General features: G+C 33.7%; 1 protein-coding gene across 1 annotated transcript; it reads left to right on the forward strand.

Annotated features, from left to right (window-relative positions):
- Positions 1–5,988: 5,988 nt before the first annotated feature.
- LOC124361442 lies at positions 5,989–15,150 on the forward strand. Its single transcript, XM_046815493.1, has 2 exons — positions 5,989–6,270; positions 14,100–15,150. Exon 2 carries the CDS (start codon positions 14,124–14,126, stop codon positions 14,967–14,969), a length of 846 nt encoding a protein of 281 aa, XP_046671449.1. The 5' UTR covers positions 5,989–6,270; positions 14,100–14,123; the 3' UTR covers positions 14,970–15,150.
- Positions 15,151–15,777: the final 627 nt, after the last annotated feature.

Here is a 15,777-nt window from a genome sequence, read left to right on the forward strand (position 1 = left end):
GTTTTGGTCGCTGTAACCTTGCATTGTCTTTGTTGGAGTAAAATTTATCTGTATTAATATTTCAACCTGTTTAATTCTGTAAATTTTTGGGAGGGTTTCTTTCAATTGGGGCCATTGTGGTATTTGAGGTTGGTAACAATTTATACTGGTTATGCCCACTCGGTAGAAAGAGAAAGAGAGTGAGGGAGACTTCAGTAAGAAAGATTACTATTACTTCAAATTAGATGTCTTATAGAATGATGGGTATCGTTTTACCTTCAACTTATTTTGTTCACGTAATATGTGTGAATATATTATATCCATTTTATACATAGTATCTTGTAAAACGTCACTTAATTTAATCTTTAATCTATCAACCAATTCCTACTTGGTATCTACAATGAATACGAGCTGTGCCTACCACTTGGTTAAAACTAGTTATATGTTACTTACTATACCAATTTAATTAGTGAAGTAAAATAAATTTACTACAGACAATCATATCTAGGAGAAAGAAACGTTTTGGCAACTTTACTGTTTGCTAGATTATGTATTTGTACAATTTTGAAAATTTAAATCAATGTTAGACGTTTTAAACCTGCTTCTGTGAAGCGACCAGGTCACTGCCACAATGTGTTCACCCTAAAAATATTATTCGAATCGAAACCCTATTTATTGGCTGCAAAACTGAGATTCTATTGTTTAATTGGCACATATTCATATTTATGATTAAGTACGCGAAAATGGGCAAAGTATCTAGAGAAATAAAACATGGCAAAAGAGTACTAATTGGGAGGGCATCAGAGCAGTGTTCTACATTAATGTTCTAACTACACATTTTTGCTATAGTTCTTACTTAAATATTTAAAAAATATACATTGTGTTTTTTTTTAGTGTTCCAACTTTACAAGCTAAAAATGTAAAGAAACTGTGAAGTACATATTATTAGTAGTGACATATTAGGCTTAGTACGTACAGATACGGTACTGTAACTATTTTACAGCATAGAAGTATTTTATGTGTTCTGTAATGAATGGCTAAAGAAACGCAGCTTTGCATATTAACTCATGCACTCAATATTAATGATATAAATTACATCTAGTACAATAGTGTAAACACCGAGATATGTTTTAAAGCACCGGGAGGAAATAAAGTACCTTCCCCATTCTTCTTATAAACGTTATACTCAAATATATGACCAAGTTTAATGTCTCGTTATTTCTATGGAAAAATTAATATATTCAACATCTTTTCTTCGCAAGTGCATACAAGAAAGTGTTATGGGACATATTTAACAGGTATCGCCGTCAGTCAGAAACGTAACTGGAGGAGCGGAGTGTGGCCGAGCTTTTATAAAGGGTTCATTTTGAGCTTCTTCGTCGCCAACTTTTACTGGGTGTCTTCAGACGAACATACGACTCCAGTTTTCAGGAGTCAAGTCTGTGCCAGATTCAGATTACAGGAGTCAAGTATTTGACAGCTTCAGATTACAGAAGTCAAATCTGTGACAGGCTCAGATGCCAGAAGTCAAGTCTGTGATAGCTTGAGATTCTAGGAGTCGAGTCTGTGACAGCTTAAGATCACAGGAGTCAAATCTGTGACAGTTTCAGATACCAGTAGTCAAGTCTGTGACAGCTTCAGATTACAGGAGCCAAGTCTGTGACAGCGTTAGATGCTAAGGGTCAACTGTGACAGCTTCACATGCAAAGAGTCGTCTGTGACAGCATCAGATTACAGACGCTGCACTAAGAAGAAGGTGAATTGGAGCTAAACTCAACATTCACATTCAGTTGATGTATTATGAGGTCTAAATAGATCTCATCAATATGCAGTAAGCGGTGTGCAATAATTCCTCTTAAACGTTTGTATGTTCAACTTAATTTGCTATGGATTTTTTTATTCAATTTGATATTTTGCATTTTAATCTATTTTTTCAGATTTTGGAATTATTTTGAACTAGTACCATAAGACAGCAAAAAAACTACACCCTTACTATTTTTTGGTAGTATTTTTGTACCATTTAGACTGAGCTCAACAAAAAGCTAATTTTTAAAGTTTATTGTTCGAGAGAAGGAAAAGGAAGTACACTCGTAAAAATATTTTGCCAACCAAAGATTCTGCTTTTACAAGATCTTAGGTTAAATAATGTATGATTTCAAAACATTAATGTTTTTCATATTGTATTATTATTGACCTAACGTTGAATATAAATATTTTAAAATTGATATCGTGCACTTCTTTACCGTACCTTAAATTTATACTAAGAGTTATTATATCAAAGTGGTGATATGGGTCTTTAGTTATTTACATAGGGGATGGCAACGAGGTAAATTTTTGCTCAGGGTGGGAAATAGCCTAGTTACGGCCCTACCTGCGGTAAGACAGTGAGTGTATTATACCTACAGGGTGATTCATGAAGTTCTCCCCCCACTTCTACAGCACATTGTACTAGTAAAAATAATGAAAAAATGTTATATAAACATAGGTCCGAAAACGCTTCGTTAGCGAGTTACAGCTAGCGAAAGATTTCGCCTGAATTCCTGGGTAAAGAGTAAAATAAAGCCATACTGAACTTTTGGAAAGGTTAATTAAGTAAGAAATATCGTGGATTCTTATGTATTTTTACCTGATAAAGCTAATAAAATAGGTTTCGGAACTGTACCTGTAGTATTTTGTGAGGGATTCAGGGTTAAATGCAAAAAATTGGGGCACGAAACAATGTTTTTTTTTAAGTTTGATGTACAATAACTTTGTTACATTGGTAATAAATACATAAAATCAACAAACATTAATTGTAGAGAATTTAATTCTGAAAAAATTGATATAATCAAAGTCTAAAATAAAACAGAAATGAGTACCAAAAAATCGATTTTATTCAGTATAATACATTACTAGCTGTAAAGAAATACCGTACGGTATTTAGTTAAGATAAAACAAAAACAAAATGTTTGTTCCTTAATGATGAGATAAATTGAGAAAACAAGATTAACTGTTAAATAAATTTGTTTGTAAATAAAAATATCATGTTTTATTACGTTGTATTTTTTTTTAATAAAAATTTACATCAAATGTTCGAAAATAAATGAAGCAAACATTTTCCCATTATTGTTTACTAATCATCGAAATGCAATTTTTTCTTTTATTAATTTCTAAGTTGGTAACGCACGAATAACAGCTGATCAACAATGGTATTCTGTACTGTTACGTTAGAACTGTGTATTAGTGGTGTTTTGCAAGCTACAGCAGGAGATCGGGTTCTGTGAATCGTGTTATTAAATTTAATTTTTCTGTGAGTTATAATTCGATTGTTTATTCAGCGAAAAAATGCCTTACTTATTTACATCAGACGAATACACTGATATGGTTTTTATTTTGGGTTACTGTAATGGTAATGCTAGAGCTGCTGTAGAAGAATATGAACTACGTTACCCTAATAGGAGGATTCCAGATACCAAAACAATTTCAGGAACTTTTCGTACTCTTCGGGAAACAGGATCACTACCAAGTACTAGAACCAATTATGAACGAGCTGTCCAACTTGATGATGATATTGTTATTAATGCTGTTCATCGCAGTCCAGGTGTAAGTACACGACGTATTTCTAGGCGGATAGGAGTTTCGCAGTAAACGGTGTGGAGGTCACTTAATCGAAACAAATTTTATCCGTTTCATAAACAAAAGGTTCAACATCTACAGCTAGGGGATGGTCCGCTTCGCTTGGAGTTTTGCAACTTTTTGAATATTAATAATCAACTCTACAAGCGTATTTTGTTTACAGATGAGGCACAATTCACTCGGGATGGTGTCAATAACTTGCACAATGAACACTCATGGGCAGAAGAAAATCCACATGAGGTAGTGGAACAGAACTTTCAACACCGATTTAGCGTCAATGTCTGGTGTGGCCTTTTGCACAATCGGCTGATTGGACCTTTCATATTACCTGGACGCCTAAATGCTGAGTTCTATTTGCATTTCCTTCAAGAAGAGTTGCCGCAGCTGTTAGAGAATGTTCCTTTACATCTCAGACAAAATTTGTACTTCCAGCATGACGGAGCACCTCCCCACTTTTCACGTGCCGTTTCTGCTTACTTAAATCATCAATTTCCTGGACACTGGATTGGTCGTGGAGGGCCTCACCCTTGGCCACCAAGATCACCAGATCTATCTCCATTGGATTATTGCATCTGGGGATGGATGAAAGACATTTTATACAAGACAAAAGTGAATTCTCGTGATGAATTAATTGCCCGTATTATGGATTCGGCTGTGCAGATACAGGGAAGTCCTGGAAAATTAAGAAACGCAACAAAAGCAATACACAAACGTGCTGCAAAATGTATTGATAATGATGGCCTCATTTTCGAACATCTATTATAAAAAGGTGCGTACGGTTGGCCCAACCTGATTAATTTTGCTTAAAACTAGTAATGTATTATACTGAATAAAATCGATTTTTTGGTACTTATTTCTGTTTTATTTTAGACTTTGATTATATCAATTTTCTCAGAATTAAATTCTCTACAATTAATGTTTGTTGATTTTATGTATTTATTACCAATGTAACAAAGTTATTGTACATCAAACTTAAAAAACATTGTTTCGTGCCCCAATTTTTTGCATTTAACCCTGAATCCCTCAAAAACTACTACAGGTACAGTTCTGAAACCTATTTTATTAGCTTTATCAGGTAAAAATACATAAGAATCCACGATATTTCTTACTTAATTAACCTTTCCAAAAGTTCAGTATGGCTTTATTTTACTCTTTACCCAGGAATTCAGGCAAAATCTTTCGCTAGCTGTAACTCGCTAACGAAGCGTTTTCGGACCTATGTTTATATAACATTTTTTCATTATTTTTACTAGTACAATGTGCTGTAGAAGTGGGGGGAGAACTTCATGAATCACCCTGTATATATTTTCATTCCATTTTAAGGTTTGTGACCCATCTTTCGGGCAAAAATACCATACCTAAATTATCCTGCGAAATAATCATAAGTATATGGACGGCTAGAAAATAAATCTAATTCGTCCTATTTCTTGTAATAACGTTTTGTTCTGACGTTTTGGCATTACTATAAAAGAAATAAAGACTAAAGTCAATCATTACTGGTGAATGGCCTCAATCAAAACTCCACAAAAATGTATAAAATGTGATAAATAGGCTACGCTCCCCTCTACTGTAAACCACCTTTAACCAAATATATTACATAACGCATATAATTATCTCATTATTTGTTAAATATATTAAAATATTTCCATCTAAGGTTTAATTTGCGCTCTTATACATTGTATATTGGTCTATATACTGGTCTTATTCAGTTTTCATACTTCCTTAGGCATATCCTCATTTTATCGCATATTTCCAGGATTTCCCCATGCTGGTCATGCTTTAGTGGAAAGGGGTACAATTATCTAACGTCTAAATACAACGGTGAAAAACCGTCATCTCAAATTTCTCAACTATATACGTGAATTATAGCAGCCCAAGATGTAATTTAAATAAAGAGAAAAGTATCAAAAACACAAAACTGGCGTGCTGGATTATACAAGTACAGTATTTTTAATGAAATATGAATAATTATAATTAAATTTCATACAACATACTTTTTTTACCGATTGCATCATGTAATTGCATCTTTGGTCACAATTTAACATTTTATCATATTTCGTTTTAAAATGTATGCATCACGTATTCAAATATGTCGACAATGATTTTGTGGTTAAGAAGATTTAAGTTAATTGATCAAGTTATAATTAAAGAAGAATCTGGAGAAGTTTATGAATAATTTACTTTATTCACATTTAAGTAGGTCTGTAGCTATACATGTGGGATTTTTGTGAGCTATACGCGTATATATGGGGCCCAGAAAATATGAGGCGTAGTTTCCTGGAAGCGGCGATGTTAGCGGCGACGAACAATCAGATGGCGGTGGCATTGAAACTGACAGCTGTTACTCAGGCAGTGTCATTGTTGTTGCAGTTCCTCGTAAAGAGTAACCTAGCTATTCAACAAAAAGTAGGCCACAAATATAGTGGTTTCGTGGTTGCAGTGACGTAATTTACGAGTCTGGTGATTTTCCATTTCCAAACAAGCGGAAATATTTTGAAAGATTATAATTTTTCGGTAATGGCTATGTACCAGTTTGTATAAGCCTTACTATGTTGTTCATGGGATCGATTGATTTTTATGATTTGGATACTTCGAATTATTTATATAAACGTCGTCATTAGCCTATCGCTTCTGTCTCCCAGTGAAGTAACCTATTTATTCCCCAACTCCATATAGGTATTTTATAAGTAATTTAATTAGTTTATTTTAGTAGGCCTAACGCTTGGTAGTAGGTAGATTTATGCCATGATTTCAGGGTGAAAATAAAGTACTCTAACTCAACTATAAAATTTATTATTTTGTCATTTTAGTCACAACAGTTTTTTGTTATGTGTCCGACGAAGATAGCTTTGCTATCGAAAGGTTCACACAAAAAAATTATGGTTGCCTGTAAAGTCGGTTTTACGGGCGAAGATTTTACGTGACAACGTCTTTTTCTCGGTAGAATATTTATTGATATGAATATTATTAAATTGCACAATAGGAACAAGGAATTGAATGAAAATAAGAATTGCACAAATTTTAACTATAGAAATATATTTTGTTTACTAAAACATTGTACATAATTTGAAATTAATTAAAATTTGTTATTGTAAATGGTAAAGTTGAATAAAACATTTACTAAAATTGGAATTTGAAATTCTTGCTAAACACAGTTAAATTCTAACTCCGCGCGTGGTGATTGGTCGGTTTAGTTCGTTTGTTTGGTCGCACTGTTATGACAGGTTAGAGGTTATAATTTGTTATTTTAAATGTTTGACTAGCAATACGCGCTGTTTCTTCTCAATCGACTGAATTACGATTGATTGCAGAGTGATTTAAACTAATAATTTACTTAACACTATCAACATTTGTCAATAGTATGACATAACCTATAAACTCAGTTTCTCAACTTTTGTAACATTTACTAAAATTGGAATTTGAAATTCTTGCTAAACACAGTTAAATTCTAACTCCGCGCGTGGTGATTGGTCGGTTTAGTTCGTTTGTTTGGTCGCACTGTTATGACAGGTTAGAGGTTATAATTTGTTATTTTAAATGTTTGACTAGCAATACGCGCTGTTTCTTCTCAATCGACTGAATTACGATTGATTGCAGTGTGATTTAAACTAATAATTTACTTAACACTATCAACATTTGTCAATAGTATGACATAACCTAACCTCAGTTTCTCAACTTTTGTGTCAATCTAACAATTAATCAATCAATCATAGTTTACGATAATGAAATATCAGTGTACAATTATTTACCTTTATTGTTGTAGTTGTTGTAAATGACGAATCTAAGCACTCCACATTTTCACGAATAAACATAGTTATCTGCTTTATCCCGTGCGGCGGACCCACAGTTATCTGCTTTATCCCGTGCGGATCCCGTGCGGCGGACCCACTGGACGGGCATCGTAACGTTACCGGGCGTTACACTTTTTCATGAGTGACTCCGAGCCGCAACCTAATTTAAGACGTTGTCACGTCAATAAGTTTTAAGTATTGGTTGTGTGTGTTTTAAATGTATTTAAGTTAATAGTAGCCAATACAAGCTTCATCTTATATAACAGGAGTATGAGCAAATAAAAGCTTTTATATAGAAAATAGCTCGTAATTTGTAAAGCCATACTATAATTTATGAAGTAAATGAACGCAACAATAGAAGTTTATACAAAATGATTTAAGACTGGTACTTAATATTTAGGCTTGAACACAGGGTCTCTTTCACGCCATGTCTTTTGAAATTTGAATTAAACTTTACTTGAAATAATTAATTACTAAAGCTTGTGTTAAATAGTAAATAACGTCGTGCATATTCTTTTTCACAATTAGGTATAGTATTTTTTCAGGTCTTTTCTTTATTTCAGCTTCCTACTTATTGTTTACTGAGCAAGTTCGAAAATAAACATTGGTGCCAGTGAAATAAGTTATGTTCATACACATTGCTAAGTTTGAATGTATTTGTTTTTCTGAAATAAGAACTAAAGTTACTTTCATTCTTCAAACCTTAATTAGAAAGGCTTAAGTTTCTAGTCATTTCAGATTGTACTTTTTGAAGCCGTCTTTGGATTCTGATTTAAACTCAATGTAGAATTCCTGCATACTACATACTGAATACACACATGCCAAGTTTGAGAAACACCACAGCGATTCAACCTACAAACATGTTTGCAGAAACCGGAAATAAAATATCTTTCATTCACGTGAACATATTTAAGCCAATTAGCCTATTTAAAATACTTTAAATTAAAATTGAAACAGCTAATGTGTATAAAAAGTAAATGAAAAAGAACATGTGAGACTAAATATTTTAGTTTTAGAAGTACCGTAGTAGTAGTTAATAGGTTAATAAATAAAACAAATACGAGTAAACATTCGTAATCATGAATTCGTATTTTTGCACTCGGTGTCGTGTCGTATGTAGAACAAGACCGTCTTCTCCTTTGTGAATTGCTTTTAAAAATAACCGTTGATTATGAATTTTATAAAATTGTAGCATTCTTTTTATTACCGAAGAGAGGATGGATTGGTACAATAGAAAAATAACTATTATTATTTGAAAATGTTGTAATAGGTACATTTATTATGTTTAACACTAAGGAAATAATAACAATATTTCTCAATATAACTTATTATCAGGTCCGTAGGCAGACCTGTTTTCTCTGATAATTTTACCGTGGCTCGGCCGTACAAGGGACCCGGATCGAGCCCCATTCCATTATACTCGCTTCCATTCAAATTCGACGGCCCGTTTTAACGTTTAAGAGCTTTAATAATTGTCGGATCACTCAATATAGTAACGCTACATTCGTAAAATATAAAGTATATTAGATTGTTTGACTGTGTTTGGTTGTGACATTCATTTACTTATAGCCTACCTTTATTACAGCGGAGGCGGAGTTAGGGTTATCAAGTCCTTTCTCTACCTCAAATTGTATACAGTAAATTTACAATAGTTTGATACAATTGCGGTAAATTATCAACTTGTACTTTAATAGAAAATAAAAAAAATGCTTAACCTATACAGAAACGAACTTAAAGTAAAAGTTTATATATTGAATTGAATTCAAAACTTATAAAACAAAAGAGAAAATGTAAAGTAAAAAATAGTATTTGTAAGTCTCGAGGAGAACAGCGTAATTCGACTACTGGCGTGGGACATCACACACTTGAGCGTATCCTAGCTGGACGTGGAACGTAGCTTTTCCGGTTTTTGCAACTGGAGACAAACATTTTTGTATTTGGTCACGAGGCAGCTACGACACGAATATTCCGTTACAGTCGTTGTGTTCAGAAACAAAATATATCATAATATAAATTATCAGAACAATCTGCAAGACAAATTAGTATATTGCTATATTTAAATCAAAAGTTTAGGTTAGTACATAGCCTATTACGAGTAAACCATGGAACCATTCCTAAGTTCATTTTCTAAAAATGCATTCAGTTTTACTAAAAAAGGCAATGGCTGTAATTGCTCTGCTACTTTATTTTTATATACCTTTAACAGTTGCAAGCGCGGAAATATCGTTTTAACTTGAAAAACAGTGACCATTGTGCAGTGACCATTGTGCAGTGATCTACAATTATTACACAATACAGTTTGTTAAATCTGAGGTTAATTAGTGTACAGGCACAAGTAACTAAGAATCAATATAGGTGATGCCATCCATGAATTCACAGCAACAAACGTAAGAAAAAGACTGCAAGCTGCATTTCGAAAAAAAGAATAAATTTCGGTTCGGTTGACCGGATGTATTGCAGTTTTGTTGGGTGAGATAACCCAGGGGACTATACTTACATTTTATAAGGTCAACCCATGTCTCACTCATAACCACAGGGGGATCGTTTTTGTGGTTTCAAAAAATGTATAAAAAATATATATGCAGTTTGAAAATTTTAAAGTTTACGTCAGTTAGGACTTTACATTTTTATATCAGTCTCTAGTACCATTTTTATCAATATGTTTATATCATAGTAGTATATAGAATAGATACAGTTGGGTAGAACTACTTACATTTAAACTCAATATTAAAACAACTCAGTATATACAAATTTGTGAATCTCCCGAATTGATTACGTGTTGTGGTTAAGTTAAATTAGCTTAGTTTCTATTTTGCTCTTGTGTTATCTTTTTATATATACAAATGAAACTATGTTTGTTGTGTTACAATGTTTGTTAGTCTCACTAAAACTCGAGAACGGCTGGACCGATTTGGCTAATTTTGGGTTTGAAGTATTTGTAGACGTCCAAGGAAGGTTCAAAAGGTGAGAAACACGGGAAAAGTTTCTCAGAGTATTTAATAATTCTGGAAAATAATTATAATATTTGCGACACGTAATCCAAAGTTAACTTACCCTAAACATATTTTGACACTTTCAGCTGAAGTTCACCAAAAGTGGCAGACACATTGGTTTACATTTAAATTGTAGAAAATATTGTACAGTGGTAGATTAGTAGTGTTTTGCAGATTAGAAAGACAAAGTACTATCTAACTTTTATTTTAGATTGCACCAGTGAAGAATAAACCATCTAATGCATTGAAAATAATATTTAAACGGCGTTCTCGAACCCACCTGGATGGACAAAGCTGTGAACGTTTTGCATATAAGGTTATCGAAACTGGTTTTCCTCCAGTTACGTTACTGTAGTTAAAGGAAAACAAAACTATGGCCTCTCTTCCCCTTGTACCAGAAGCAGAATACAAGCGACGCGACGGAAGTAGATGCATTTTGACCTAAGTAGACTTTTTAAGCTTATGTATGCACATATTTTCTTGATCGGGGTAATAATCAATACTATTTACAGCACCAGAAACATCACAGACCGCAAATAAACGCTTTATCTAAGTTGAATTCCAAAACCCATATATGAATTTATATATTTTTTTGATCGGGACAACATCAACTGTGGAACCGTAAATAAATTAGAGCGGAAATGAATTTAATCGATCGTATCTGACTCTTTTGGACCGCAGTACATTTTAAGTCATCTGTAAGTTATAAATATTTTCTTTATCGGAACAAAAAAGCAAACTATCACTATGACGCTTGTAAAATCTTAGACAGAAAGTAAATTGAAATAACCGAAAGTAAACGGTTTTTAATCGAAGTTGATTTTATTGGTATATATTTTCTTGATCGGGGCACAAGTCAAACTCAACTATTGAACTTGAAATACATTAAATAGAAAATTAATCTAAACAGACGGAAGTTTAAACTTTTTGACCATGATAGGTTTTCGAACCTTATGTGTAAATATTTATTTACTCACACAACAAACCCTAAAATAGAACCCGTCAACATTTTATTTACGTATTGAATCTCTCGACTATGGATACTGAAATAATATGTACCTGATGTGTCCAATTACGTTTAAAAATTTTAGAGCTCCATTATATTACATCATAAATGCTTCCACTAAGAAAGCTATGGTCTTAGATTTCGAAAATTGTGTGTGAAGCCGCGAGTAACTGCTAGTCAAATTTATTTTTCAAGTATGGTGTTTAATAATCCGTAAATTACACGAGTCTACAATAAAAATAACTTCTTTTAATTTTAGCTTTGGATTGTTTGTATTAGAGTGTGCTGTACAGGGTGTTCCTGGAGACTTCTACAGAGGATTTGTTAGGTCAGTAGTACGTTTAATAACACCACAATTGTTTAAAGAAACGAGTTGAAATTTTGCAAAAAAACTGAACATTAATACGCGATAATATTATCGAATCTCTAGATGTATTGAAATTACAGTAATTCTGAAGCATAAAAATGAAATGTTAGTAAAGTAAAATAGTCACTCAAGCCGTCAATAAGTTTTGGGGTTATTTACTTGTATTGAAAAATTAAAATAAAAAGATACAAGTAAAATAAAAAATAATTTAGGCATGGCTATAAGTTTAAGAAGGTTTTTGCTTATCTTGATATGTACAAAAATAATTTACGCAGTTTGTCCATGTGTATGTGTTAATAATAAGTTTGGAGAACCCTGTTAATATCGTAACAACTTACACTAGAAAAACTAAAGCACACGTTTATGTCATGTTACGAAGCACTTTTTGGACATAATTACTACTTCGTTTCCAAACCAAAAATATGGGATTTTGGAAGGAACTAAAACATTTCAAATAATAAACTCCATCGACCCATTTAAAGGTCCTCATAAAAGAAAACTAACAATGCAAATTAGAGTACGCTGTCCTACCCAGTACAAAATGACGGCCAATTGAATGTTTTAGAAGTCAGAATTAGCTTAACTACTAACAAACTAGGCAGGAACAATAGCCTTTTGGAGCAGTTAAAATTATAAATTTTAAGCACCACTTAGTAACTTTTCATTTTTAAGTTATTCATAAAACGTTAGGCCTACAGACTAGGGAAATTAGAGATTCTTGCAATCCGCACTTTTTCAATTATTCTAATGAAGGCAAAGAAAAGATATCTAATTAAAATATCCTAACATTGTTATGAATCGTCATTATTTATCAACATAACGTTTCACAAGGAATGTTCAAATTGCTACCTCTCAGCGGCTTGACAATGGGGCATTTGTGACGCAACTCTCTGTAGTGTTTGTTTGAGGAATCCATTGTATTTCTTGTACAATTCGATTTCTTAGATTATCAATATCTTGAGGCTTTGATTTGTGCACTCTGTCTTTGACATAAACCCACATGAAGTAGTCGAGTGGTGATCTGATAGTTTACTCAATAAACTCACGTCTACCAATCCATCGATTTCGGAAAAGCTTATAGTGGTTATAATGTGGAGGTGCTCCGTCTTGTTGGAACCAAACTTCTGCTTAATCATCTCTGGATACCTGGAATGCTGGAATTATCTGTTGTTGGATCGCATTTAAGTTCACACTATCAGTGAGGTTCCATCAATAAAGAATAATGGTCCAATAACTCGAAACATTTTTCACTAAGCCAGTTTCTTCAAAGCGTTTTATTGGTTTTCCAAAGGCAGATTTTGATAAAGGATTTCTATTGAGAAATATTTTATGAAATAAATATCTCACTTGATTGTATGATCGAATTCTATCTCCACAACCACGCATCATTAACATTTAACAATGTAATACGTTCCTGTTCGCTTAATTCCGTGGTGAAGGTTAAGAACAATGTGATTCAGGGCAGTATGGCAATACACTGATGGTATTGAACCAATAAGTCTCTGATAATTATACTAGTAAACACAACTGATAACACTGGTCAAAGTCCATAACTTGTGCAATTTTAGTTCTCCTTCAGATAAGAGTCCCCGATAATTCTTTTAACTTTTGTTATTTACTGTACTAGGTTTAATATTTAAACCCATATTTTGTTTTTGTTGTTGTTTTTGTTTGCTTTTAATAACTTAAAAATGAGAAATCACTGATTGACGCTTACAATTTGTAGCTGTTCCAAAAGGTTACTTGTACCTGGGTTGTAAGTAGTTAATTATGACTTCTAAAACTTTTTCAATTGGCCGTCATTTTGCACTGGGTTAAGATAGGGACCTCTAATTTGTGTTTTTAGTTTCACTGTATAAGTATCTTTAAAATAAGGGCTCACTTGTTGGAACGTAACGTTTGAAATTTTTTAGTTGCCCCCAAAATCCCCCATTTGCAAACAAAGTAGTAATTATGCCCAAAAAGTATTTCATAACATGGCATTGAGGTCTAAGAGTTTGGTTTTTCGAGTCATTCGTTACAGTATTAACACGGAGTCTCCTGATTGTGTATATACGGATGTCTTATGTATATAATTATGGGGGCCTGACCGATTGTTGTGTCAGGGGCCCGTCAAAGTTGTCTAAAGCTCTCTTGATTAATTATTATTATTATGATTATTGATTTAGATTTAGGTAAGTCAATGGAGACAGAGAAAGAAAAAGAGTTTAAAATATTTGAGGTTTGAAAAATGTGTGCGTTCATAAAAATTGGCCACGCATCAGTTCACTATGTACTACGTCATTTAAACACATGATTATACTTACAGTAAATTCAGATTGTGGATGTTACTGTTTCTATTTTTTCAGGTATACTCTTCTACGAACCCAAATATGGAGCAGTTGACAGACTGGTTGAACGCCTTACAGATGACAAACGAGCAAATAAAGGAGGAAAGAGAAGACTCACAGCCCTACCAAGCGGTCACTACTCCGGTGGTGGAGCTTATATACCTCATGTGTTCCCTGTTCGAGTTACCGACCGAGGTACGGTACCTCTCTGTGGAGATTTTCGACAGGTTCGCTTCGCTCCATTTTCAGGACTTACACTCCAAAGTTTGGCAGGAAGACACGGATTTGGCGAGAGAACAGTGGAAAAAAGTGGAGGAGAAGTTGCGGGAGCAGACCCCCCTGCGGATTCTCTCGTGTATCCAGATCGCGTCGAAGTTCGTTCTTCACTCGAAGGCACTGAAGCCGAAAGAAATACAGGCGTACTTGAGAACGGAGGGCATGGAATACACCCTGAAGATGATAATTTCTTCGGAGATGAGAGTGTGGAAGACGATGAAGTTCAGGATCTACATTCCGACCGTCATAACCTACGTTGACTTGCTGCTGGAGCAGCTTGGTGTACCCCCTCAGTCCGATCTCTCCTCTGAGAGTGTTCACGAGAGAGCTGCTCTCTTCATGGACCTCGCTTATCTCTACCACCACGAGATCTATAAGAAGCTCTTCTACCTGTCCACCGGCCGCTGGGACCCCACGCCCACGGAGAGGAGACGGTTCCGCCCCACGGAGTGCGACACCCTGTACAGAGCTTCCGCTCTGGTGGCGTTGACACTCACGTTCAACCTCAGAGATCCCGGGGACGTCTATCTGAGACTAGGAAACCTCACACAACTTCTTCCCAAGGACATTCAAATCCTTGCTGACGTTATCAATCAAGTTATTATGTTTTAGAATGTATTTATATATAATACGTTATACGATGAATAAGACTTATAATATTTTACATTAACAATGTAGTAGAGTAGGCCAATGTAAGTTAATTTTTTATGAATAGAACATACTTTAGATATAAACAGTAATTTATTTATATGTTTAAGTAGGAAGATAATAATCATTACATCAAAATATTAAAATTGTGTTAGTACATGACATTTAGTATTCATTTTAAAATAATAAATGAGCCTTTAAAAATAAATATAATTCTTTTTATGTGAAGGATAACTAAGTTTCACTTTAGATTATTTATTATTCGAATGTGTAATATTATAAAATGTATTATTTAAAAGAAAAAAGTATCGTTTGAGTTTTCATTGGGCTATCATGTAGATACAACATGATGCCTAACATTTGTTTATTGAACTGGACTAGACAATTAACCTACATTATCCAATTTAATGATAACCTACTGGTACATGTGTAGGTCATAGTAGTATTGTTTAATAGCTGTCATTAGTCATCATGACTAATCTGTTGTACAGTGGTTGTAACACTGTACAGGAAGTTAAGAATGTAATTCTTTCTATGTAGTGACAGTAATACTGGCCGTTCAGATTTAGGAACAATTAATTAAAACACATACTGATTAAATACTGAAGTGAACAACAATTTAGGTTCGTGTTTTTGAGTGGAATGAAGAAGTGTGTTGTAGCAACCAAACAAAAAATTAAAACGTCACACACATTTTCTGGTCCATATTGGATCACTATAAAAACCAAGACTGAAAAACAGGACTGATGGAAATATTAGTAATGTGGGTTCA

Source organism: Homalodisca vitripennis, chromosome 4, assembly GCF_021130785.1.
Source record: "Homalodisca vitripennis isolate AUS2020 chromosome 4, UT_GWSS_2.1, whole genome shotgun sequence".
In the NCBI taxonomy this organism is placed as follows: domain Eukaryota; kingdom Metazoa; phylum Arthropoda; class Insecta; order Hemiptera; family Cicadellidae; genus Homalodisca; species Homalodisca vitripennis.

Coding starts and splice junctions, on each gene's coding strand:
- LOC124361442 (XM_046815493.1), top strand. CDS start 14,124: ATGGAGCAGTTGACAGACTGGTTGAACGCCTTACAGATGACAAACGAG.